Raw genomic sequence first — 25288 nt, forward strand, 5'->3', positions numbered from 1 at the left:
GAACATTCTAGAAGTATTTATTTCATTGCTGGCCACTTGGTTGCTGCATGCAACTCTCAACAATGAGCTGCCACTCTCCACTCCTATAGAAGAACCAAATCCTATGGTTCCACTAAGGTTTTCAGACTTTCAGGCTTTTATTACCAACATCATTACTCTAGGGACAAGCCTTATAGGGACTTAAAAGCACTTATTCTCTATAAAAAGTAACTTCATATTTCATGCACACATACTCCAATTGGCAGACGTAGGTCCAAATCGGAAAGAAAAAATGTTATTCTAGTTCTGTAAATTTATCAGAAACAAAATAAGCCACTTCTCCTTGCTTTGTTATTAAGGTAATAGAATTTTTTTTTCTCTACCAGGAATCAAGACAGTAGCTTTGATGATCCTTAGTTATAAAATTGTTTACTCATTAAAGTTCTCTCTCCAAAGATGTTAAGAAGTAAGAAGTTGGCTCATTTTCTTGTACAACTTAAAGAAATATTTGCAGTATATGTAAATTCTAGGTTATATTGTAGACCCTTGTGATAATTTAAAAGGTCTATTCTCCCCATTTAAAAAATTCTACCTCAGAAGGTAAAAGGAAATCCCCATCATCCCTGAGCAAAAAAGGGAAAAATCACAGGTACTTTTATTTGTTAATAGAAGCCACTTAAATGAGTTATCTACCTTTAGAACATTCTCAGAGAATTTACATAAACTGAAGTAGGTATGAGGTGTTCACAGAGACTTTCTCAGATAAAGGTATTTAGTAGTTTGAGTAGATGCTCTGTAAAAATTTAAATCTAACTACACGGCTAAACATTTTCCATTTTGAAATTTGAGAATATCCTGAGAGGATGCCTATGGACATGAAACTACTGGGTGCAGAGAAATTTTTAAAATGTCAGCAGGAGGGAAAGAGAGTGGGGAAAACTACAGTGGAGAAAGAAAGAAGGGGCAGGACAAAACTGTAGTGACAGGCTGGGCCTTTCTTCCCATTAAGTCGGGGGACTCTGGCTATCTGTATGCTGTACTTAATCTTCTATTAATATAAACCGGATGCTGAAAGATAAAATTAAGAATGTCCCAAACTAAATTTAAGTCTTTTAAGGAGTAAATGACAGAAAACACTTTAGCTTCTTAATCAAGGAGTGCTATAATATAATTTCAAGGCATCTTAATATAATTCATTTAACCCTAAAGCAGTTGTGCAATAAGCAAAATGTCATAAAAGGAAAACAACAAAAGTTAACTTCCTATAGGGGCCAACAGACAAGATCTTTGTAGCACAGCAATTAACCTTCACATAGTGGAGTCTTGTTTACAAGGCCATCAAAAACTGAAAATCACAAATGTCACCAACAAAAGGAATGTTGATTAGATAGAGGCATAAAACTTCCCAATGGGCTGCCTTCTCTGAAGGAATTTCAGCCTGTTGTTAGCACAGGTTGGCTAAGCAAGATATCACTGATGACTCCATTAGAGAAAGAAAATGCCCCACTCAGTGCTGTTTAAAAATGTAAAGACACTGGGAGGGAAAAAACAAAATAAAACAATCTACTGTTCCCTAATGTATACAGCCTAGCACCCAGAGAAAGCCTCTGCCCCCAAAAGAGGCTTTCTACAAAGGGGTAAGCTTCATCAAATGAGGTGTAACATTTCATTTTCAGGGCATGTCTTTCCTTGCAAGGTCTTTAGAGGCAGAAGTTCCACTTGGAATTCTAATACACATCTCTGCGAGCTCAGCTTCCTGAAAACATACACCTGCCGGGGTCTAAGTTCACCCTTGCCAGTGACTGCATTCATTACTTCACAGCCACCAGAATCGCACATACACTATTAACATGATGAAAAATACAGCGACTGCTGCAAGTTTGGCGTAAGTGGAACGCATGTTCAAGTACTTCGCGTCCTGGCGGTATTTCTTGGACAGACTGGACAGATTGTTAGCCTTTGAATCCAATGCTGTCAAAGAGGAAAAAGGGAAAACAGTAATTAGTCCCTGAAGTATTCTGTCTAATGTATTAAGCATAAAAATAACTTAAACGAGTGGGACCATACCAAACAACCATGAAGCTTACATAGTTTTTATTTTAAGGGTTAGCCTATGACCCTAATGCACTGTAAAAACTACACTGCATTTTAAAGTTACCAGACTAAATTATGTTCAAATTCTTGAGATTGTACAGTGAGGTGGTTAAGAGTACTGGCTCTGGTCTTAGAGTCTTTGGTTCGAATCTCAGCTACACCCGCCATGGGACATTGGTCAATTCACTTAGTCTCTACTAAGACCCAGTTTCATCATCTATAAAATGAGGATAACAACACTAACTGTACCACAGGATTATAGGTACATGAGAACAGCTGTAAACTGAACATAATCCTTGGATATGATAAGCCTTTGAGAAGTGTTAGTTGATGATAAACATCTTCATCATTTTTTAATGGTCTAAGTCATATTCTCTCATCCCTTGAAAAATGATAATCCATATAAGATAAGACTCAAGTGACCAGAAAATTCAATTAATCAGAAGCTGAGTATTGAGCTATATCTTAATGGTGGCTGCTACCAAATTCCCAAGATTCTCTACACGGTAAAAACTATTATGATGCTACTAGAAATTATATTTCAACAGACACAGAAAAGTTGTCTTTTAACTAAAATATAATCACAGTTGCTGGAAAACCACCAATACCTACTAAATTAAGCTTTTTAGAAACTTTTGCAAAGTTTTGTTTTTCACAAAGGACATGTATAATGTAACTGCCTTCTATAACTGTTACGTGAGCACTTAGAGAAGCAACGAGACTGGACTAAAATACATGACATATTTTAATAATACAAACAAATTCTCAGTGTGATATAAATGAATTCTGATCATTTTAGTTCTTTAAATTTTTGGAAAAAAACTATTTTGCAATATGAATTTGTTCTTCCTTAGGGAATACTCCTGGAATATTTGGAGTTGCTTAATAGAGACTGAGTTGATTGAGAAATGTGCTATTACTTAATGATAAAAGAATGATAGCCACTTCTAAATTATCAATTTGTCCTGTAAGAAAAACAGTCACATAAGAAAATTTAGGAGATGAGAAATAACCATGACAATGCTGTGGGGAATCTTTCCAGCCAGTCTACTAAAATGGACACTCTACTAGATAGAGGTTCTTAACTACTATGTCTACTGCTATATCCCCAGTGCCCAAAACAGAATCTGGCAATAGTCAGTGATTTAGCAATCAGCAGAACAATATTAAGTCATATGAAATAAACAATAGTTGGGAGAATTCCTTTACACAGGAACATTTAGAATACATGATATCGTGAAGACAAAGCCACCGATGGGAGAAGTCACTGAGCAAATATTTGTTACAGGCACCAAGGAAAGTGCTGAAAGATACAATGATGATCACAACATACACGACCCCTCTATTTGGGGAACTTACAGTCTAATAGAATGACAGACCTAAATGAAAAAACAAAACCCACGGCTTAAAAGAAACAGCTATTTTAGGCAGTAAAAATGGGCATAATTTTATATTGCTGAAAGAACCCACAGGAGCTACTTAGGTCTTAAAAGCACGGCAGGCTAGCTCTAAAACCAAAAATTAGAAAGAGGGGTGCCTGGGTGGTGCAGGTGGTTAGGCGTCCAACTTTTGATTCGACTCAGGTTGTGATCTCGGATCATGACATTAAGCCCCATGTTGAGCTCCGTGGTCAGCAGGGAGTCTGCTTAAGACCCTCTCTCTCTGGGCAACCCATTTAGGTCCCCTCCCTCCTTGGGAGCCTTGTACTATCACTTCACTCTTGCTCAATAAACCTTGCTTTGCTGCCCTCCATCCCCCAAAAGACTCCCTCTCCCCCTCATCCCTGATCACTCTCTCTCTCTCCCTCTCTAAAATAAATAAATAAATCTTTTAAAAAAAAATTAGAGGAGCACTTGGGTGGTGCAGATGGTTGGGCAACTAATTCTTGGTCTCAGCTCAGGTCGTGATCTCATGGTCCTGGGGTCAAGCCCCCCAGTGGGGTCTGCACTCAATACAAAGTCCACTGGGGACTCTCTTCCCTCTCCCTCTCTTCCCTCTCCCTCTGCCCCTCTCCATCACATGCCCTCTCTCTCCCTCTCTCAAATAAACAAGTAAATCTTTTAAAAAATTAGAGAAAGAAGACATAAAAGATGGATTCTTATTATGAAGAAGTTAAAGAGGAAGAAAACATTTTTTGAGGTAGGCTAATCCTTTCACTATCCTTCAGATATGCTCTGTTCAGATATGCTTTTTATTCCTCCCTCTTAAAATACCACTCTTCACTTCTTCCTGGTCTATCAAAATTCAAGAAGTCTTCCCTGTTCACTTCACATCATCTACTTTCTGCTACATTTAACAGCTCTTGTTGTTTATATATCCATTTAAAACTATCACACACTGAAGATGGACAAGGATCTGCAGAGGCCAATGAATTTTGTCAGGCACTAGCAGTGTGACTAAAAGCAAGATACCTAACTTTTCTGAGTCTGCTTCTTTATCTGTAAAACTGGTTTGATTCCACCCAATTCACAAGAGATTACTTTAAAGCATGAGTAAGATATATGTAAAGTCCCCCTGGGGTGCCTGGATGGCTCAGTCAAGCATCTGACTCCTTGATTTTGGCTTGGATCATGATCTCCGGGTCATGGGATATGCCCCATGTCAGGCTCCGTGCTCAATGTAAAATCTGCTTGAGATTCTCTCTCTCTCTCTCCATCTATCCCTCCCGCAGTTCACACTTTCACTCTCTTTCTCTTTCAAATAAATAAAGAAAATCTTTAAAAAGATATAGTCCCATGAGATGCCTAGGTGGCTCAGTCAAGCATTTGCTTTCACCTCAGGTCATGACCCCAGGGTCCTGGGATTGAGTCCCACGTCTCATTCCTTGCTCAGCAGGGAGTTTGCTTCTCCCTGTGCCTGCCTCTGCCCCTGCTTGTGTTCTCTGTTCCTGACAAATAAATAAATAAAACCTTTTAAAAAATAAAAATAAATAAATAAAATAATAAAGTCCCCCTACCATATTGCCTAACACAAAGGGTTCAACTGATGTCTCTTCCCTTATGCTACCTATAAATTACTTTGTGACAATGACAATGTTTCTTATCCTCCCAATCAGATGAAGTTATTAATATTAGAAACGTACAGGTAACCCTTAAACAACATGGGTTTGAACTGTGCACATTCCACTTATACATGAATTTTTTAAAATAATTTTTTTATTAACATATAATGTATTATTAGCCCTAGGGGTACAGGTCTGTGAATCACCAGGTTTACACACTTCACAGCACTCACCAAAGCACATACCTTCCCCAATGTCTATAACCCAAACACGCTCTCCCTATCCCCCCTACCTCCAGCAACCCTCAGTTTGTTTTTGTGAGAGTAAGAGTCTCTTATTGTCTTATTGTCTCCCTCCTGATCCCATCTTGTTTCATTTATTCCTTTCCTACCCTCTAAACCCCCACATTGCCTCTCAACTTCCATACATGAATTTTTTTAAATCTTTTTTTTTAAGATTTCATTTATTTATTTGACAGACAGATCACAAGGAGGTAGAGAGGCAGGCTGAAAGAGAGAGAGGGAAGCAGGCTCTCTGCTGAGCAGAGAGTCTGATGCCGGGCTCGATCCCAGGACCCTGAGATCATGACCTGAGATGAAGGCAGAGGCTTTAACCCACTGAGCCACCCAGGTGCCCCATACATGAATTTTTTTAATAGAATACAATAGATGTATTTTCTCTTACGATTTTAACAACATTTTCTTTTCTCTAACTTACTTGTAAGAATATAGTATATAATATGTGTAACATACAGAATAACATGTTAACTGGCTGTTTATGTTAAGGGGAGGGCTTCCAGTCAACAGTTGGCTATTAGTAGTTAAGTTTTTAGGAAGTCAAAAGTTCTATACAGAGTTCCTGACCCCCATGCTGTTCAAAGGTCAACTGTCTTCTTTTCCAATCAGCTAGCACTAGAAGAGAATCCTTTTACACTTGATAAACTGACCATATATACACTTTTGATATAAAGAAAAATTCCTGTTCTGGTCTCTCTTATCCCAGGAAGAAACAGTAAGACTGTTATGAGGAAAATTTATAGACTCATTCATCCAAAATTTGATGTTTAAAGAGTGTGAAGCTATTTGCTGGAACAACTACCATGAAGGTTACAATCTGCAGTTCATTATAAAGGAAAACGCATCTACCCACGAATAACATCACAAGGCTGAGTTCATGAAATACTCACTAAGGCAATGATTTGTGGTCATTACTGTGAGAGAAATAAATCAAGTATATGAAATAGATATGAAATACATACATATTACATTTAAAGAGTACATTAAACACTGAGGTAACATTTAAACATTAGGTAAATATACATGTATTTTAAGGCAAATTAGTTAAGTACACAGGTATACATATACGTGTACACACCCATATGTGCTTAAAAAAACTGTTACATAGCTAAGTGTCTTAAGAGTTTAAAGGACAAAAAAGATTAATGTGATGTGGGCTATCAGAATCAGGGAAGGCTTCTTGGAAGAGATAGTCCTCATCTGGATCTTAAAAGAACAAGTCTGGGATGGTGAGGAAGCTGACTGGGCTGAGGCAGAACATTTGTGAATTAGAGAGCATGAAAGAAGTTTGCAATCTCCTTATCTTCCATTACAGAGAACAAAATGCCTTGCATACTATAAGCACGCAGTAAAAATGAAATGTAAGTTGATCCACTGGCATTTTTCAAAGAGCTGGAGCAAACAATCCTACAATTTGTATAGAACCAGGAGAGACCCCGAACTGCTAAGGAAATGCTGAAAAAGAAAAACAAAACTGGGGGCATCATGTTGCCTGATTTCAAGCTTTACTACAAAGCTGTGATCACCAAGAGAGGATAGTACTGGCACAAAAACAGACACATAGACCAGTGGAACAGAGTAGAGGGCCCAGATAAGGACCCTCAACTTTATGGTCAAATAATCTTCAATAAAACAGAAAGAATATACAGTGGACAAAAGACAGTCTCTACAATAAATGGTGTTGGGAAAACCGGACAGCTATGCATAGAAGAACGAAACTTGAACATTCTCTTACACCACATACAAAGATAAACTTGAAATGGATAAAAGACCTCAACGCGAGGCAGGAATCCATCAGAATCCTGGAGAACATAGGCAGTAACCTCTTCGACATTGGTCACAGCAACTTCTTTCAAGATATGTCTCCAAAGGCAAAGGAAACAAAGGCGAAAATGAATTTTGGGGACTTCATGAAGATCAAAACCTTCTGCACAGCAAAGGAAACAGTCAACAAAACAAAGAGGCAACCCATGGAATGGGAGAAGATATTCCACAAATGACAGTACGGACAAAGGGCTGATATCCAAGATCTATAAAGAACTACTCAAACTCAACACACACGAAACAGATAATCAATGTCAAAAAATGGGCAGAAGGTATGAATAGACACTTTTCCAAAGAAGACACAGAAATGGCTAACAGACACATGAAAAAATGTTCATCATCACTAGCCATCAGGGAGATTCAAATTAAAACCACATTGAGCTATCACCTTACACCAGTTAGAATGGACAAAATTAACAAGACAGTAAACAACAAGTGCTGGGGAGGATGTGGAGAAAGGGGAAACCTCTTACACTGTTGGTGGGAATGCAAGTTGGTGCAGCCACTTTGGAAAACAGGGTGGAAATTCCTTAAGAAATTAAAAATAGAGCTTCCCTATAACCCTGCAATTGCACTATTGGGTATTTACCCCAAAGATACAGATGTAGTGAAAAGAAGGGTCATCTGTACCTCAATGTTCATAGCAGCAATGGCCATAGTCGCCAAACTGGAAAGAACCAAGATGCCCTTCAATGGATGAATGGATAAGGAAGATGTGGTCCATATACACTATGGAGTATTATGCCTCCATCAGAAAGGATGAATACCCAACTTTTGTATTGACATAGATAGGATTGGAAGAGATTATGCTGAGTGAAATAAGTCAAGCAGAGAGAGTCAATTATCACATGGTTTCACTTATTTGTGGAGCATAAGGAAGACATGGGAGATGGAGAGGAGAAGTGAGTTGGGGAAAACTGGAGGGGGGGACGAACCATGAGAGACTGTGGACTCTGAGAAACAAACTGAGGGTTTTGAAGGGGAGGTAGGAGGTTGGGTGAGCCTGGTAGTGGGTATTATGGAGGGCACATACTGCATGGAGCACTGGATGTGGTGCATAAACAATGAATTCTGGAACACCGAAATTAAAAATAAATAAATAAAAATTTAAAAAAAAGAAAAGAAACGAGACTAGAGACTAGATCTTATCTTGTAGTCACAAATGTTAAGTTTTTCAGCAGAGGAATGCATGGCCTTTTATGACATTTGATCTGACAGCAACAAAGTCTCCCAAAGTGGCTAGCCAGAAAACCACTGCAATAAATCTTTGACAATTTCCTCTCATTCTTCTTTTATTTCCCTTATGTATTTCTGTAAATATTCAATGTTGTAAATATATTGGAAGCAGTGATTGCTTCTGATATGGAATGAGACCATCACAATGTTCCAGCTCAATAAAAACTAATCATATTAGGGAAAAATATTATATTGGAAGTCTTATACTGTAATCTGTCTCTAAGAGGTGATTTCTTAATAGTGCTAGACAGAATCTGACAGCAAAAAAAAGTATCCCAAAATAAGCTATCCTTGTCTATAGGAGGACTCTTAATGCTTTACATACCTGAGAGTGCTTCTCCCCGTTGTAACACTTCTTCAATATTGGCCACCATGATCCTCTGCACATCTTGCAATTCAGTGTTGATAGAGCCTAGGTTTCTCCGAGCACGGCTGTCAATGTAGAGCTTCTTGGTTTTCTGAATGTAGGTGTCTAGAATAATGAAGAGAAGTGACCATGAACAACTTTGTTCATCAAAGTACTGTAGGGAATAGGAAGTTTTGAGTTTAGTCCTGGATCTGCAATTGTCCATGGCTAAGCAAGCTTTTGAGTGAGCATCAGAATCTGAGTTTTGATTTCTTCATTTATAAAATGCGGATAGATTACCAATCAAGAGAAATGTCTGTCCTCAGTACACCTTTAAATGAGAAGTATCTGCTCTCAAGATCTTAGAGAAATTAAGACCCACTGCAGTAAGCCTTTCCTGAAAGCAGAGATTTTCAAAACATGGTCCAAGGATCCTTAGGGTTTCACTACTTAATTCTTCACATTCCCTGAAAAGGATCCTGGCAATAATCTAGCATCACTATAGGTTAATATGGCAAGGGTTATTCTATCATCAAAAGGGAGAAAAACACTGTCTTAAAATATTTTCTTTTTTTTTTTTCCCCAACCTTAGCACTATTAAAACTTTTTAAATTTTTTATTTTTTATAAACATATATTTTTATTCCCAAGGGTACAGGCCTGTGAATCACCAGGTTTACACACTTCACAGCACTCACCAAAGCACATACCCTCCCCAATGTCCATAATCCCACCCCCTTCTCCCAACCTCCCTCCCCCCAGCAACCCTCAGTTTGTTGTGTGAGATTAAGAGTCACTTATGGTTTGTCTCCCTCCCAATCCCATCTTGTTTCATTTATTCTTCTCCAGTATTTTCTTTAACATACATTTCTAATTTTACTCTGTTCTTAAACTTCATGTAAAGCAAAAATCCCACTACAAAACTGCAATCTTATTCATGGCTAGCCTATGTCTGTATTTCTCAAACCTGTAAAAAGAAAAACTTATTATTAAAGACTTTATTTTCAACTTTGGGCAAAAATCATAAGTTACATGGGCTGGATACCTCTCATTGCCTCCTTAGACCTTTCCACCTTTCTGCACCATGCTTTTGCCTCAGAAAGCTGACCTGCATAGACCACATCGTGGGCTCCTTGGCCTGGTACTTCTGGTTAGGTGCAGCCAATGGGGGAATCCCAAGGGTGAGGCATGAGAGCAGATAGTGACATTAGGGTGTTTATTCCCAACCTCTCCCTGAGAAGTCACCCTGGCAGTATCCCTCCAACCAGATGTTATTGCTCCTCTCAAGTTGGCCTTCTCTATAAATTTTTTCCTTCGAAGTTCCAAAAACTGTTCCTTTCTCTTATCCCTTCAGGCCTAGGGATAAAAATAATTACTGTATTACTGATCTCAGGTTACTGTACTTTGTGGTTCGCCTATAACCCATTCATCTTTGTATTCAATCCTTTAAGCTAATTTGAGTGTACCAACTATTTCCTATGTGACCTTGATACATTATTCTTATTTTTTTCCTTGGGTTTACTGGACCCTATCTTCAAAACAAAATTTGAAAAACCAGACATTATAAAAATTAGCACTTGGAGAGTTTGTAGTTATGAACCACCGGAATGTTTTGCTAAATTTTCTTTATTTCCAAAAGTAAGATAACCATTTATCTAGCAAATTAATAACACTCCAGAAATTTGGAAACAGTAAAACCAATTTCTGTTTTAACTAAAAATAGCAATAATTTAGTCTAATCATACTTATTCTCACTTCCACTACTTAGGGTACTCAAGACATTTCCTTTCATTTATTGCCATCAGATATTTAACTGGTGATGAATCTTTCTGTAATTATTTTACATGGACATCCACACTCACTATTTCTGCATGTAATAAATGTTATCTCTCCCCAGCACCATACCTTTTCCAGCTATTTTTTTTCTTTTTAACCAGAGGATCTGAAAGAACCATCTTCTTTCTGATTTCCAAGTTTTGATTTCCAGGAAATGAGCCTTACTGGGGGCAGGGAGAACTCAGCTACTATATACCAGTCAGTAGATCTTTGGACACAGTTTTGATGATGAATCAAACCAAATCACAAAAAAGGGCAAAGGGCAACAAGTTCTAAGAAAAAGATCAAAAGACCAGAGAAAACTACTGAGAAGAAGTCTCATTCATTCAAAAGGACAAAAAGAAATGGAATATAAAAGACAGAATTCAAACCTTCAGTAAGTAAACATCAGAAAAAAATGCATCAGAATTATTGTCAATGTAACAAACAGCTTCTCCATATTGTTTGCTCTCTTGATATAGAGATGAAGAGCAAAAAACTTACCAAACTCAATAAAGGAATAGGGCCTAGACACAGTGGGCACCTTCTTCCCATGCTGTTCATCAAACTCTGAGTGCAAATCTTCTAGGTAGGCAAAAGCCAATTTCTTAGGGAAGGCAGCTTCACACAAAACCAAATAACAAACTCCCTGCTCAATAATGTAGCTGGAGAGACAAAAAATACAAAAAAACAAACAACAAGAAAAAGTTGTCTATAGAATAACAATACATCCAACAACTTGAAGCAGACTCTCAGTGCCTTACAAACATTTGAAAATATTCTAGCCTAAGCCCTTTGAGGCTAGCTAAATCAGAAAGTCAATTTCAAACCACAAATCCTTGGAATCAAATATCAAACATCATCTTAATACTAGAATCATATTCCAAAATGGAATATTTAAATACGTTTATTATTATATAATTCAGCAAAAATATTTTAATAGCTAAGACTTTTTCTTAAAAACTCAAGAGTTGTGACTCCATCTACCTTTTGATTATGAATAAAAAGGAGTATACACATATTTAAACTCCTTCCAGTTTTAAGAACAATGGACTGGAAATTTTGGTGGATGCTTAGAAGTTGGAAGTTAGGGGCACCTGGGTGGCTCAGTGGGTTAAAGCCTCTGCCTTTGGCTCAGGTCATGATCCCAGGGTCCTGGGATCGAGCCCCACATCGAGCTCTCTGCTCAGCGGGGAGCCTGCTTCCTCCTCTCTCTCTCTGCCTGCCTCTCTGCCTACTTGTGATCTGTCAAATAAATAAATAAATAAATAAATCTTAAAAAAAAAAAAAAAAAGATTGGACATTAATGCCACGGTGTTTACTGGATACAGATAATGACCTTACGACAAACAATATTCCCTAATTCCCAGGATAGAACTCTGTATAAACTATCCAGTATCAGAAACTACTCAGTAACAGAATTGACTTCCTCTTAGCTCCCTGGCACTCTGGAAGGAGCTATATGTCTATATGACTACATGTCTGGAGATCTCTTGGAAGAGGTTAGGTCACTCAGTGATTTCAAATGTCTTTCCAGCCATGGTACTCTTTATTTCAGCAATAATTATATTCAGAGGACCAAGTACATTAAATAAAATCAGAAGGTCATTAGTTTAAGTAGGAGTATAAGGGCATAAAGTATTATATATACCCCTATCCCTAATCTTACTATGTGGCTCCTAATGCATCCTGGGACTCCACAGAGCAGTTTACAGTATATCATATAATCTCTCAGGCCCCTTAAAATAATGATGCTGCTGCTGCTGCTGCTGCTGCTGCTGCTGCTGCTGTTCTCTCTCTTGCTTGGGCATCCGAATCGACTGCTCTCCTTGCCTTCAATCTAGACCATCTTCTAAACTACCAGTTTTATTCCTGGGGCGCGTGGGTGACTCAGTCGTTAAGAAGAGTCTGCCTTCGATTTGGATCATGATCCCAGGATCCTGGGATCAAGCCCTGCATAGGGCTCCCTGCTCAGCAGGGGAATCTGCTTCTCTCTCTCCCATTCCCCGTTATGTTCTCTCTTTCACTGTATCTTTCTCTGTCAAATAAATAAATAAAATCTTTAAAAAAATAAACTATCAATTTTATTCCAAAAGAGTAAATATGACCTATTACTCTGCTTAAAAACACTCAGGATTCCCTAACACCTACAAAATAAAATGATACTCTTTGATATAGTACTTGTGGCTCCAAAACAGGTATAGACTCGTCTCCAAACTTGGGTTCTTTTACATCCTCACGGACTTCTGCTTATATATAAATATATATTTCTAATTGTAATACCCTTTTATGTACCTGGAAAAACCTTGTTCATTTTCATATGCTCGATTCTACTATAATTTTTTCCATGAAATTTCTCTGTATTCTCCTTCTATCCCCTTTCCTCAAAACTTACTCCCTACAAATGGGAATTTCTTTCTAGTTCAAAAGCATTTCATTTATAACTGAATTACAGCACTTCTTGCCCTACGGTATCATAGTTTAGTTGTCTGCACATATGTTTCTCTCTGCTAATAAGATAAGCTCATAAAAGCTATGGACATCAAAGGCAGAACTTAACATGTGGTCTGTCAAAGGATAATCTTTAATAAATAGCTCTTAGATGGAAATTATGGATGAGAAGAGATTATAAAGTTACTAAAGGAACCATATAGAAGAAAATGTTCTTAACCCATGGTAGAGATAAAAATGCTATATATATTTAAAAAAATGCTATATATAATTAGGCCCCTATATTTATTTTTTTGATGTTGAAAACTGGATTTGTGGAAAGTATCTCATATACTACACAAATTAATAGCTTATAAAACTTAACATCCAGGCAAACCTTTGGAGTCCCCAGCCTCTTTGGGAGCTTTGTACTCTAACATTCAATGAACTTTACTTTCATTCAATAAACCTGGCTTTGCTGCCCACCAAAAAATAAATACATAAAATGTAAACAAAACAAGAAAAAACCCCACAAAACTTAATATCTACTACTTTCTTAACTAATAAACCAGGGTTTGTTTTCATTTTGGTTTTGTATACTTGTTTTTTTCTAATGGGTGGAGATCTTTTATTTTCCCTTTCAAGTTAAACAGCAGGTCCCTCCCAGGTCTCTATTATCTTAGCTTCTGAGTTCCTAAAATAGCAAGGATTACTTAGCTAATCCTATTTTATTTTCCTTTAATCTTCTTGCCCTCTTTTTAAAAAATCTTTCCTGTTTTATCACCCTTAAACTTGACATGTATTAAACATTTAATACCAATTATTTGTAGATAATTTGAAATTCAATAAAGTCCTTTTGATCCCCCTTTTGGCTATATGCACTGCCTATATAACCATCGACTGAGATGCTCTTAAATTACCCTCACAAAACTAGGACCATGTTCCCTATTTTTATAGAGGTAACGGAGCCTAGAGAAGTATGTGACTTTTCAAGGTTGTGTTGTTAGTAAATGTTGGCTTTAAGAAGCTCCTAAAGCAAAAAATTATCTTTTATTACACGATGGGTACAGCACTCATTAAACACAGGATAACAGTTCATTTATTGTAATCAAATTTAATAAACAAACCAAGATCTCTGTCTTGCAGAACTGGAGCCAGGGAAGTTGCTTCCATGAAGAGAAAGTATTTTTAAAATTTTCTTTACTTTTAAATAATTATTACCATTCTTATCAGGTGTACTTATATCTACTGTATCTCATACTTAAATGATCACAAAGAAATGGGATTATACTCACTGGAAAGTCATGGCACCGGCTTCCAAAGTACATCTAGTAGGGGACTGTTCATTCAACTTGCGAAAGAGTTGCTTAGCCTGACTCTGGTACTGTTGAAGATCCCGGCCAGACTGAAAGAAAACACCTTCATTTAAGAATTTTCCACACACAAAAAACGCCAAAACAGGGGCGCCTGGGTGGTTCAGTGGGTTAAACCTCTGCCTTCAGCTCAGGTCATGATCCCAGGTCCGGGAATCGAGCCCCGCATCAGGCTCTCTGCTTAGCAGGAAGCCTGCTTCTTCCTCTCTCTGTCTCTCTGCCTGCCTCTCTTCCTACTTGTGATTGCTGTCTGTCAAATAAATAAATAAAATCTTAAAAAAAAAAAACAAACGCCAAAACAATTAGCAGCATCATACTATGAGGACTCTATGTAAATAAGATCTTTAACTAAAGGTTAGTAAGATTCATTTTTAACAAAAGAAAAATGGCCGAATGTTAGAGCAAAAAGGAAGACCAAACCCCTAGTTGTTCAAGAAAATCACACTATTTGCCAAGAAGCAAACTGTACTTCTCGACTGTCTTTAAGGCACTCTTAACTTTCAATCAAGTGTTTTTTCCACTATTAGGTCAGTGGTCTCCTCCTAACTCATTTCATTTGCACACTTACTGGCACATAACTGGACGACATTTTCTATACCTGAGAAAGTCCTAGGAAAAACAGACCAATGAATCTCATTTTTACTTGGAATATCAAGCAAAATCTTCCACAAAGTGTTACAGTATTGAACATTTAAGTAAAACTAAATGTATGCACCCGTAACTGCTAATTACTAGAAACACTATAATGCAACTGGGTAAAAATGAGCAAGAGTAAGGACCGAGACTGAAAAGTCAAATATTCTTTACTGAATAAATCTATTTGGTTTCTGAGTTTGGATAGCAAGGGACATATGCATACAAAATGAAAGTAACAATATTCAGATGATAGAATTACAGGCAGTATTTTCTTGAACAATTTTTAAATAGTTTAATAATTTTTAAAAAAAGGAAAAGAGCCTAATGAGGAAAATAGTAGTGTCATCTCAAAAGGAGAACATCATACTTCACTAACCAATTAGTTCCGAACAGGAAAAAAGGAAATGGAAAACAAATATACATTATTTATGCATCCACATACAGCATGGGGGGGGTGGGAGGGGACTTTTGCCATTTGATAGAAAGGAATTATTTTATTTTAGATTATTTATTTTGAACACTAGAACACAGTATCTCCTTGAGAGATGTTTCATAACTAAATGTGTACCTTAAAAAAGCATTTATTTGAGGTTCTTCCTCAAAAGATCTGTGGATTGGATCTGAGGTCTAACTTTTAGAAAATACAAAGTGAAACCCAGAAATTCTAGAGAGTGAACCACTCAGTTAAGAATAAAAACAAGGAAGCAATGATAAAATTATCAAAGCGGCAGATAAGCAAACGTACAAGTAGCGGGTTCTAAGCTATATTTAAAATGAGGGCATCTGGGCAGGTCAGTCGTTAAGTGTCTACCTTCAGCTCAGGTCATGATCCCAGGGTCCTGAGATAGAGCCTGCATCCAGCTCCCTGCTTAGCAGGGAGTCTGCCTCTCCCCTCACTCATGCTCTCTGCCTCCCCCCAGTGCTCTCTCGTACGCGCTCCCTCTCAAATAAATAAATAAAATCTAAAATAAAATAAAATAATGAACTGGAAATTTCAGTGTGAAAGGAAGTAAATAAGCAGGAAGTGAACCAGAAGAGTTAGGCAGACACCACTAGAAGTTATCTATTTGTAGATTTATCTTGTTTAGTACTGCCTCTATGGCAATGATTTGTTATAATACTCTTCACTTGATGGGGCGCCTGGGTGGATCAGTGGGTTAAAGCCTCTGCCTCCAGCTCAGGTCATGATCCCAGGGTCCTGGGATAGAGCCCTGCGCCAGGCTCTCTGCTCAGCAGGGGGCCTGCTTCCTCGTCTCTTTCTGCTTGCCTCTCTGCCTACCTGTGATCTCTGTCTGTCAAATAAATAAATAAAATCTTAAAAAAAAGATACTCTTCACTTGAGAAATATTTCTATATTAACATATATATGTACATATGTGTATATTTACATATTAACAATAATTAACATTATGATCTATATTAATGTTATTATATTAACCTGTATTGCATGTACTTTTTTTCCATAGCTAGTAAAGGAGAGTGAATACTATCACATGCTTTGAACTAGTGCACAATATCCACATTCCTAAATTTGAATGGTACTAGCCAATTTGCTTGCTTCACCAATGCCATTATATATGTGGCATTTGGAAGAGATCTGACCCTACATTAGACAGAGAGGGATGCAAATAAAGTTGGAAATATTACTAAAGTGCCAAGAAATAATATCAACATTGATTAATGATTTTCCAACCTTGGCTTTACACTAAAATCACCTGCGTTGTACAAAAACTACTCAAGCCCTATCTTCCCCTACCCCAAACCAATTAAATCAGTATTGCAGAGGTGAAACTCAGAAATTGGTATTTTATTTTTTTTTAAAGATTTTATTTATTTGACAGAGAGAGACCACGAGAGAGGGAACACAAGCAGGGGAAGTGAGAGAGGGAGAGAGAGAAGCAGTCTTCCCCCTGAGCAGGGAGCCCAATGTGGGGAGCTCGATCCCAGGACCCTGAGATCATGACCTGAGCTGAAGGCAGACGCTTAACAAGTGCCCCAGAAATTGGTATTTTAAAAATAGCCACAACCGCGGGCACCTGGGTGGCTCAGTCAATTCAGCGTCTAACTTTCGGTCCAGTTACGATCCCGGAGTCCTGGGATCAAGCCCTACACGGGGCCTGCTGCTCAGCGGGGAGCCTGTTTCTCCCTCTTCCACTACCCCTGCTTGTACTCTCTATCTAATAAATAAATAAAAGATGTTTTAAAAAAAAAACAACCGCAACCACAGAGGTTAAGTAAAACTCTTTTTTGACAGCTAAAGGCAGGTGAGCACATTAAAGGAATGAGTTGAAGAAATAAATGGGAAAAAAAAAACTGTCAAAGACTGGTACAAATCCTTTGACTTTTTAAGAAGTATTATAAACACTATGGCAACCTAAGAGAAAAGAAACTAATAACTGTATGGACTACAAGAAGCTATGTACAAAAGCAAGCTACAGTTTCAGGGACTTTCAATGAACAAAGCAGTGATTGCCAATGCACGACACTGAGATTAGAGAGATTATGGCATGCCAACCAACATTTTACAGTACTGGTTCCATTTGCATCACCATCGCCGAGAACACAATGCTGGCACAATCTTTTTGATGGTCATTTTTGTGATATGTATTAGAAATTATAAAATTTTGCATATTGTTTTATCTAACAATTCTGTATTTGAAAATATATGTACATACCGTATCTTAAAAAATAACTACAGATGCATATAAAAATAAAAACTGTTCAGTTATAGGATAGGAAATTGGTTAAATAACATCTGGTATCTTTATATATAGGAATGCTATACAGCCATTAAAATGTTGTATAATATATAATGATATGAGAAGATATTCACTACAAACTAAGTGAAAAAAATAGGTGAAAGTCTTACAGTATTACCCATTATTTAATTTTATTCATATACACAAAGATTAAGATTATACATTAAAATGGGTATAATTTAAGTAGGGGTTTTAGTAATAATCACCATTAACATTTTGGTTCTTTTGTTTATACATATTTACTGAATTATCTACAATAAGCACAGACAAGCTTTGTAATGGGGAATTATTCATTTGCCCATTCCTGTTTATTGCATATTTGTACCCACAAATATGTACAGTTCCAATGTGAACTTTCAGAAAGGCAAAATGAAACCAGAAAAGATTTTTCAGAAATAGGCAAATTAATAAAATTAAATGACAGCCCTCACTTTCTGCCAAACACTGTTCTGAACACTTTACATAATTTAACTTAAATAATCTTTACAGTTATGTATGAGGTAATTTAAACTACTATGCCCATTTTCTGCATATGAAGTAAAACTTGCTCAAGGAGTAGGAGCCAATAAGGGGAGGGGCAAGAACTTGAACCCAGACAGTCTAGTTCTGGAGTCCCTGTTCCTAAGCATGCTAATACCACCTCTACAATTAATATTGCTTTGGTGATAACAGATTCACCTTCTGGGTGATCTTACTATTTGATATTAAGTCTACTTCACAGGAAATGCTCAAGAAACTGTGGCAGCTCTGATCTAGATCTCACAAAACAACATATTCACTACTGTACAGACAGACCCTCAGTTTGCTTTTAAGATTAAAGTCACAAAGGGCCCATAGTCACTAGACTACCGAAAAATAGTTAGATTAGATATTCTCATTCTGTTTTCCATTTCATCTAGAACAACTTGATGAGCCTTGTATAAAGTATAATGGAAAGATGTGCTAGATCCAATAGTGAACTGGATGTGAATGTCTGGACAAATCCTGAAACTAATTCGAGGTCATCCAATAGCATATTTAGATTTGGTTCCATATATAATATAAAAGGTACAGGGTAGAAATATACCATACAACTATAATACTTATTGCTATCACCTAGGTCTGGTGAACAATTAATTATATCAAATGCCACCTTTTGTCTTTACAAGAATGTTTAGCTAAGCTCTTATCATTTTTAAATTCCTATTGAACTCAGCTGGTCAAAGGCCAGAAGCACCAACCATTTTCCTCTAAAAGCAATTACAGTACGATGACTAATGAACCTCAGTAATTGGGGTGTGTGTGGCAGTTTAAATGTACAACAGACTATCTGCTTTTTTGATGCTCCCTGTTGAATACTTGGTTAGATAAACACCTTCTTCAAGTCTCCAGAACTGGGGCAAATTGAAAGAAAAGGGAACAGCCTTCGTTTTGAGGTAGAGCAGAAAGGTAGATAAAGAAACAAACATCAAAAAAGGAGAAACATACCAGAAAGGTACAAGAAAGGAAACAGAATATCAGAAACTAGATTTAAAAAGTTCATTTCTCTACCACCCCACCTGACTAAGCAGCTAAGCAGAGGAAACAGTGCATGAGATACTCTGCCTAAATTATTTTTTAAATTTGAATCTCTACTGTATTATTTTGAATAATACATTATTCAATATATAATAACAATAACAATAATAATATTGTTGAATAATATTGAATAAATGTGCAACTCCAGTAGAAAGGCAGTTTGTATAGAACTAGCATCTACTAACCACCTAACACAGGATATCAATGATCAGTATAAATAATTGAAAAAGTGCACTGAATTATCTGGACTGAACAAAATTAAGGTACGTAACTATAAAATTATTTGGCTGAAATATCCATTTCTTAAAAAGTTGTTTCTGGACTCCTAAGAAGTAAATATATGATTTAAAATGTTTTTTGTTTGCTTGTCTGTTTGTTTTCAGAACAAGGCAGTAAAGTGTACCAGTTATGCACTAAGGCTCTACACTAGAGTCAGACAGTTACTGATGAAAAATCAGGGGTTCTTAACCATGGGTGATTCTGCCAACTGCACCTGGCTATGTCTGAGAGTATTATACAACGGGAAGGTGGTGGTGATGGTAGTGCTAATGCCATTGAAGATGTAGAGGCCAGGGGTATTAGGAGACCTCCTACAATGCAGAAGACCGTTTCCCACAACAAAGAATCATCTGATATGAAATATCAACAATGCAGACATTAAGAAACTGATGAAAAATACCATCATGCTATTTATTAGCTACCTGACTCCTACAAAAAAAACCTCTCATCTCTAAGTTGGGAGATTCCTATCTATAAATGGGAATAATAAACATACTAACTATCCTAATATGATTGGTATGAAGACTGAATGAATGTGACTGAATGAATGAAGACTGATGTGAATGCCATATCCCTGACAGGCTTTAGCACAATGCTTGGCACTTAGTAGGTATTCTATAAATGTTCTGTATACTATTATCATAATAAAAAAGAATCTAGGATTCATATTTTTATAGATATTAAAAGTTTAGGAAAGACTCTTACTATCCAAAGACCAAATACCTTTCTTTTTTTTTTTTTAAAGATTTTATTTATTCATGAGAGACAGAGAGAGAAGAAGAGGCAGAGGGAGAAGTAGGCTCCCCACAGATCAGGAAGCCCGATGCAGGACTCGACCCTAGGACCCCAAGACCATGACCTGAGACGAAAGCAGATACTTAACCAACTGAGCCACCAGGAGCCCTCAAAGTCCAAATTCCTAATGGAAATAATTATGGAACTGCCATGGCAAAAATATTTTTGTGGAAAACTTCTTTCCTTGTCAATTAAACAGAGTAACCCATCCTGATAAATCAACAACTATTTTGGAATTAAATTAAGAAACACACAATAGGGGTGCCTGGGTGGCTCAATCAGATGAGTGACCGACTCTTGATTCCAGTTCTTGATTCTGGCTGGGGCAGTGACCTCGGGTTGTGGGATGGAGCCCCAAGCCCCATGCAGAGGTGGCTTGGGATTCTCTCCCTCTGGCCCTTCCCCCACTTGTGAGTGCACCCCAAAGCACTAATATATAAAATCTTTAAACACACACACAAACACAAAATATCTCAATTATTTTTTTTTTCAGTAAAGTACCAGGCAGAGAATAAGGAACTACTAATATCAAATAGCCTTTCAATTCACTGCGTTCCTTGCCCACACTGAAATTCAGTGCAATAAACCGACCAGACTTCTCCCTGGGAAAACCCTTTCCCAAACTATGTACATATCCTTCAACAAGAATTTTCCCGCACTATCTCCCTTGTCAAGTCATATTCCTACATTTATTTTAATAATTCCACTCCTTCTGTAGAGTGGTCCTTGAAAATTCTTAACAGATTGGGAGAAAAGTATTTCACAATTGAAAATTAAGGGCACACTATAATGATTAGACTTTGTTTTGTCCAATGAATAGAAAATATTTCACTTAGCATGACCTGCAACTTTGTGATCAGTATCACTATTCTCCTACATGTGAAAATAAACAGATTTCCAAGTCAAACCTAAAAGAGGTATATAATGGGGTACCTGAGTGGCTTAGTCGGTTAAGCCTCTGCCTTCAGCTCAGATCATGATCTCAGGGTCCTGGGATTGAGCTCTAGCTCAATCCACATCAGGCTCTCTGCTCAGCAGGGAGCCTGCTTCCTGCTCCCCCACTCCCTGCTCCCGCCTGCTGCTCTGCCTACTTGTGATCTGTCAAATGAATAAAATAAATCTTTAAAATAAATAAATAAATAAAAATAAAAAGGCGTATAACCAAATAAAAGCTTTCCTTATGACTAGACAATACTGTCAGTTTAGAAAAGTCATTTATTTTGGGAGGACTTCTGGTCTCCCAAAACCAAACTAGATACCTTTTCTGTAAGGTAAAGGAGTGAGGTAAAAGTGCCTTTGAACTTTACCTTTCTGTAAGTAAAACAGCCACAGAGCCATCTTCCTCTTCCATAGTAGTGGAGATGCATTAGTTTTCTGGATTTCCCATTAACTATAAACTCCATGAAAGTAGGGACTGTGTCCTCTAACCTCCTGTATTATCACAACGCTTGACACAATTTATGTGTTTAATAATGGGTTTTTTTTTTCAACACTGTATGAATGAAAAGCCTAAGAAGAGATATGTACAAAATAATTTTTCCTAGAACTCACTTTTTTTAGGCTTAAGTTTGGTCTTGTTTTTTAACTACTTAGGGTGAATGAGAAAGTGAACGAAAATTGTACACTTGAAATAAGTTACATAATTTGCATTCTCAGCCTCCCTTCTTCAGAGACTGCCCAACCTTGTTCCAGAAACCAGTCCCACACAAGAAATTTCCCTTGTGATTGTAAGGCACAAAGCAGCTTCTTTTCAAGATATCTGGGGTGGTGGTTGTTTTTTTTTCATCAATTCAATACACTTTTGAGCACCTGTGCTAGCATAAAACTGCTGTTGTAAAAGCTATGAGAAACACAAAGATGATTAAGATCTGTCTACTGCCTCCTAGGAAATTCAAATTATTGAAAGACAAAGGAACATAGTAAAATAAAAAGAACAAGGCATTACAAGAATATAACACAGGAGTTATAATTTCAACAGCAGAAATTTAGTAAGGCTTATTGGAGGAGGTGGGAACTGGGCATAACCTTGAAAGTACTGCACTCAACTTCAAACAGGTGTCTACCTGTGGCAGTATTCTCTCACCCACTTTCAAAAGATGCCATCAAGATAGGTCAAGGATCAAGTGCCACAGAAGAGCTTGAAGAACTTAGGAGCTGATTTTTCCCAGGACCTGTCAGCCTTAACAGCAGCAGAAAATTAGAAACCCCGAATTTTAACAAAGTCTCTTAAGAGTTACCCACAGTGATTGTTACCACTGGGTGATCACAATCGGCCGAAACCTTCCCTACACCGGCGCGTCTTTCTGTAGAGAAACAGGTAAGACAAAAATAAACCTCCTCCGTCAGGAAAGATTTCTTTTCACAAGTCGTCCCTCCACTGCCAAAGGATAAAAGAGCAACTCAGAGGGGTCGAGGGTGCAAGAGTCTCCCGGGTTCTAAGAAGAAATCCGGTACTGACAGAAGAGCTCCGGCAGGGACTTGGGGTCGCGGGGATCTCGGAGCTCACCTGTTCGTCCTCCTGCATCGAAGCGGCCAGCGGGAGTCCGTCCGCCACACGGGCGATCATCGTAAGCAACACCATCTTCACAGGCTACAGGGACCCAACACTGGCCGGGGTGGCCGGAGACGTTCTCCTGACTTCCTCTGCCGCGACAACAGTTATACCTCTAGCTCACTAGCCGAAGACCCAGCCGCCTGCGTCTGCGCTTCCCGCTGAGGTGGCCGGAAACTAGCTTGGGAGCCTTCCACTACCGGTCCTCAGAATTGGCTTCCCACCGAGAACCATAACTGCCGGAACACTAGTTCCGCGGTCTCTCCTTCCACCTTCGGAAACTTCCAAGGCCCCGCCCGCTTCTCTGGACTGGGAGCTTCCAATAAACCTTGACCCCTGAGGGGTGTGGCATACAAACTGAAAACAGAATAGTCTAGTTCCCAATACTTTTAGGGTGGGGAGAGGGCGCGGAGAGGTGGTGGGATTTAATGGGTACATAGATGGAGAGTATGTGCAAAAAACGAAAATCAAGTTATATATTTTCATATTTTTGTATTTTATATATTATCTATTTTACACATACTTCTATATGGGTATAGTTCTAGGCAGGGGTTTTTGTCTGCTTGAAGTTTTTTTGTTTGGTTGGTTTTTGCTTGTTTGTTTATGTTGTATCCCCAGATCATTGAACAGTTTCCAATAATATATATATATATATATATATATATATATATATATGGTATGTGTGAAAAAATGACCAAGTATGCAATCTCAGAAATCACCAAATCAGGCACCCTTCCTTCCAAAAGCTGGGATCTCTGCTACATTTCTTACAATAGGTAGCAAGCAGGGTAGCTTTGCTAGAACTTCCAGGGACTGGGCATTCACTTCCTATTGGAAAAACCTCTACATAATCCTACTTGAGGAAGCTTTACCAACTCTCTTTTCTTTGGTGTACCTATCTCTAAAATGGGGATATTATCCACCTCTCAGGATTTTTGTGAACCTTAGGTGAGAAAATGTAGGTGAACGAATTTTGTAAATTAAAAAAGTCATACGAGTGTTATATTTATTATTACTCACATCAGTAACTACTTTTTATTAAGCATTTGTGGTTGGCATTCACATTAATGGAAATAGAAAGTGCTTTATAGATACCAGTTACTTAACCAAACAACCCAGTAAGATTGTTTAATATTAGGTTCCCCTTTATAGTCGGAGAAAAAGCCTCAGAGAGTAATTTTTCCAAGATGACACAGCTAGTAAAGTTGGGAACGAGATTAGAGCTGAAGTTGAACTCCAAAGTCTCTGCTTTTAATTGTGATGCACATCTATCAATATTTATCCCTAGGTTAAAGAGCTCATGCTTTCGTTATCTTTTCTACAGCTCTACAACTATTAGGAGAAAACTAGTATTATTCTTTAGAGGCTTTTGGGAGGTATAGGCAATAAGACCTACTGATTGACTCCACACAAAAGATGAAGGACTGGGATACAGATAAGAAAGAAATTAATGTGGGTTAACAGAAACAGTGAGAAAGTGAAATGGAAGGCAATCCTTGTGGATATGGGAGCCTAAACTGGTAAAATCATAGTATCTTACATTTAGAATAGGCCAAATATATAACTTAATGTAATTTGCCTTCCACTCAACATGGACATGCCTTCTGCCATAATCTCAAAAGAAAGTTATTCAGCCTCTGCTGGAATAATTCCAATAATGAGGAATTCATAAGTCAAATATTTTAACCAAGGGTATTATGAGGATGACAGAAGCAGAAAGTGAAGAATATGGCAGGCATGCAAGAGGAAGCAGATTTGGATCCAGAGTCCCAGCTTCTCTCTAGCTCATGACTTTAGGCTTTTCCCAAGGCCCATAACCATTCCTGCTCATGGATTCTACAAGTCATCGTTGTTCCTTTCTTCTTCTTCTTCTTCTTCTTCTTCTTCTTCTTCTTTTTAAAAGATGTATTTATTTATTTGTTTGTTTATTTGAGAGAGGCAGAGAGAGAAGGAGGGAGAGTGAGCACACAGATGGAGAGGGAGAGGGAGAACCAGACTCCTCACTGAGCAGGGAGCCTGATGTGGGGCTCAATCCCACGACCCTAAGATCATGACCTGAGCTGCAGGCAGATGCTTAACTGACTGAGCCACCCAGGTGTCTTGCCTTTGTTTCTTCATGATAAATTTCCTGTCCTTTTTGCTTAGTTTCTGTTACTTATCAAAAACAACAACAACAAAACCCAAAACAAAACAAACAAAAAAACAATTAATTAATAGAGGAACACAGAATCATCCTGGGGTAACCCGTTCTTGAAACACCATTCATACTCACAACTTTTACTTTTTTCTTCTTAGACACACTAAAATCATTATCCCAG

General features: G+C 37.8%; 1 protein-coding gene across 1 annotated transcript; it reads right to left on the reverse strand.

Moving 5' to 3' along the window:
* Nucleotides 1-23159, reverse strand: SEC22B (SEC22 homolog B, vesicle trafficking protein). The gene is made up of 5 exons (XM_059136566.1): nucleotides 22926-23159; nucleotides 14316-14425; nucleotides 11095-11255; nucleotides 8756-8902; nucleotides 1-1950 (listed from the first exon to the last, which is right to left on the reverse strand). Exons 1-5 carry the CDS (start codon nucleotides 22998-23000, stop codon nucleotides 1796-1798), a joined length of 648 nt encoding a protein of 215 aa, XP_058992549.1. The 5' UTR covers nucleotides 23001-23159; the 3' UTR covers nucleotides 1-1795.
* Nucleotides 23160-25288: the final 2129 nt, after the last annotated feature.

Source organism: Mustela lutreola, chromosome 10 (assembly GCF_030435805.1).
Source record: "Mustela lutreola isolate mMusLut2 chromosome 10, mMusLut2.pri, whole genome shotgun sequence".
NCBI lineage: Eukaryota > Metazoa > Chordata > Mammalia > Carnivora > Mustelidae > Mustela > Mustela lutreola.